The sequence below is a fragment of the Aplysia californica genome, unplaced genomic scaffold (genome assembly GCF_000002075.1).
Source record: "Aplysia californica isolate F4 #8 unplaced genomic scaffold, AplCal3.0 scaffold00953, whole genome shotgun sequence".
In the NCBI taxonomy this organism is placed as follows: Eukaryota; Metazoa; Mollusca; class Gastropoda; order Aplysiida; family Aplysiidae; genus Aplysia; species Aplysia californica.
Window position 1 is genome coordinate 20,538 of NW_004798223.1, and position 2,719 is coordinate 23,256.

At 41.5% G+C, this 2,719-nt stretch overlaps 1 protein-coding gene across 1 annotated transcript in view; it reads right to left on the minus strand.

The window, feature by feature from the left end:
• LOC101849568 overlaps positions 1 to 1,934 on the minus strand; it is a gene marked incomplete at both ends in the record, with an annotated part of 21,158 nt that extends 19,224 nt beyond the window's left edge. The window contains 1 exon segment of the mRNA XM_005110838.3: positions 1,747 to 1,934. Within this exon segment, the coding sequence (XP_005110895.3) occupies positions 1,747 to 1,934 (188 nt within the window).
• Positions 1,935 to 2,719: the final 785 nt, after the last annotated feature.

Consider the following 2,719-nt stretch of genomic DNA (forward strand, 5'->3'; position numbering starts at 1 on the left):
TTAATGTTTTATCCTTCTCAGCCTGGGTCGGAAGCCTGTTTCCTAAATGGTCTTTCTTTTTTTGTTAGTAAGTGTTTTATGGCGCTTGCAACAGCATAAGGTCATATGAGCGTGTGGGACCGATTAAACATTTTCAGTTTGTAGTAAAAAAAATTTTTTGCAAGGGTGGGGAAGCCTACTCTCGATTTTTGACCACCAAGGGATCATTAACGTGCACAACTTGCACACGAGACCTTCGGGATTTTTCGCCCTTGTCCGAGAAGACTAGATGTAGATCTTTCCGACCATAAGTTCAGGGATGTGGCTGAAAGACAGTAGTAAGAAGGAGCCAAAGAGTAGCAATAGAGAGGTTGCAGAAAGAGTCAGAAGCCCAGAGGATGGGGGCAAAGGAGGTGAGTGGGTGGGGGCAGAAAGTGGGGACAAAAGCAGACGACAGAACGTTGTTAAAGAGCAGGAAAGGATTAAAAGGAGAAAATTTTAGAGAAGAACATTTGCCGTTGCTATCAGGATTCGAACCCGGGACCTATTGAATTAAAGGCGAACAGCTTTATCTGTAGACAATGAGGACCCCCTAAATGGTCTAAATTGTGTCGATCTTTTGTGGGGGAGGGGAAGGGGGGCGTAAAACATATGCATCTTAAAAGCAACGCCACTTCCTAAAAAAAGAAAAGAACAAAAATATTATAAAATAAAATAAACGACGTGTCTGCCTCTCATAATTTCTCCTCTCGTCTGTTCACTCACTTTGCTTTTCGACTGCGATTAAGGAAATGCTCAACTTTCCTCATACTGTTGCTCTTCTGTGGATATCGCGTTCTGTGCCTTGGCTTCTATGCTCTTCTCTTCCTTTTTTCATCTTGGATATCCCGATCCCTGAAACACCGTTGTGCTAGTATTCCTTTACTGTAGACCCACAAGTATTCTTAAGCCGTCTTGGGTGATTGAAATGTGCTGGTGGCTGAAAGGGTGGGGGTATGTAGGTTGGTTGGTAGGTATATAGTTTTTTAAAAATATGTGTGTTTGGGTGTGTTTGTGTGTGTTCATGTGTGCGTGTATGAGTGTCTGCGAGTGGGTGCATATATTTGTGTGTGTGTGTGTGTGTGTGTGTGTGTGTGTCTGTTTGTGTGTGTGTGTGTGTGTGTGTGTGTGTGTGTGAGAGAGAGAGAGAGAGAGAGAGAGAGAGAAAGAGAGAGAGAGTGAGGGAACGAGAGAAAGAGAAAGAGAGAGAGAAAGAGAGAGAGAGAGAGAGAGAGAGAGAGAGAGAGAGAGAGAGAGAGAGAGAGTGTATATTGTGTGAATTTTTGTATGTGAAAGGTTTTTGGAGGGTGCCACATTTAGGTCCTCCTCTGCCACTCTCCCCTTTTGGCTTCTGTTTGTCAGTCCTAATACACAAAGCCAGCTTTTGAGTCGACGCACTTCTCCTTGCTCAAACTTTTTCTTCACTTCATTGTATTCTCATGCTGATAGTAATAAGTATCATTTGTATATGAGTCATTTGTCTCTTAAAGTCCTGTGACTGCGCCTGATAATAGTTTGATTCCAATATACGAGCGTACTGCCATTTCTGAGTTTTTTTCTCGCTGTGTACAAAGGTTGTGCTCAACTTAAAAAAGGCTGTTGATCAGCAGAAAAAAAGTCCGAAGCACTAGCACAATGTCTCTTTACGACAACACATTCACCACATAGCAAGAGTTACAACTCAGCTACGACAAAATACAAATGAAAGATTGAAAACCAAATGTTCACCTTGCAAGCCGGCTCTTTCAAGACATAAGATCCAAAGTCGGCGTGTATTTCCGGCCTCAGATCAAAACAAGTGCTGCAGTTACATTGGCCTACAGTTTTATTGACACACTTGTACTCGAAGCAGCACGGCGTTGGTCCATTGGGGTCACACAAGGCTCGAAACATTTTACCGCCAAAGTTCAGATTACCTGTAGTATACAAAAAAGACATGAAATATAAGGCACATGGCATTGAAAGAAAAAAAAAAGTGAATCAAAACAAGATAAACTAAATGATGAGAAAACTAACCCGCGCTCTGACAGACAGCGGAACATAGTGCAGGTTTTTAATCCTCTTGTCAAAAAGTCTAAAGGACTTTTCCAAAACCTGTTGGAAAATTGCAAAGTTATATTTGGTATCTAGTATTTCTTAGGTTGCGCAGGTATTCGACATGGTACCGACTTGAAATTCTAAAAGTATTAATTTAAGCAGTGATCCTCTTCAGTTAGCCAAGAATCAAGACTGTTATTTTATAGTATATATGATTTTTCGTCCTTTTCATGTCATGATAACCTCCATTTTCAGTTTCTTTTTGAGAGCGACAAAATTGCATCGGTCATACTCATAGATCTATTTATACAAGGCCACTAATACATTTACTTCTTTTTTGGTTCTTATGAGACAAACTCACCAGGTTATTTTCATTTAAACGATGTACCCCCTACGTCACCCAACCTGATAGAGAGGCCTTGAACGAGTTTTAGGGAACACAATCAGCAAAACATGGTCAAAGATAGTACATTACAAGATGATCCACTCAGCCAAAAAAGCGTCTGCCGGAAGTCCACTCTTTGCTTCAGATGGCGCTGCAGTCTGTTTTGAAGCTCTCTTTCGTTTCTCCAGAAGAAGAATAGGAATAGCACCTCCTTGCGTGCGCAGATCGACTGCTGTTCATCAGCTGTTCGGGTTCGTTCAGTGCGGACTTTTAGTTTTT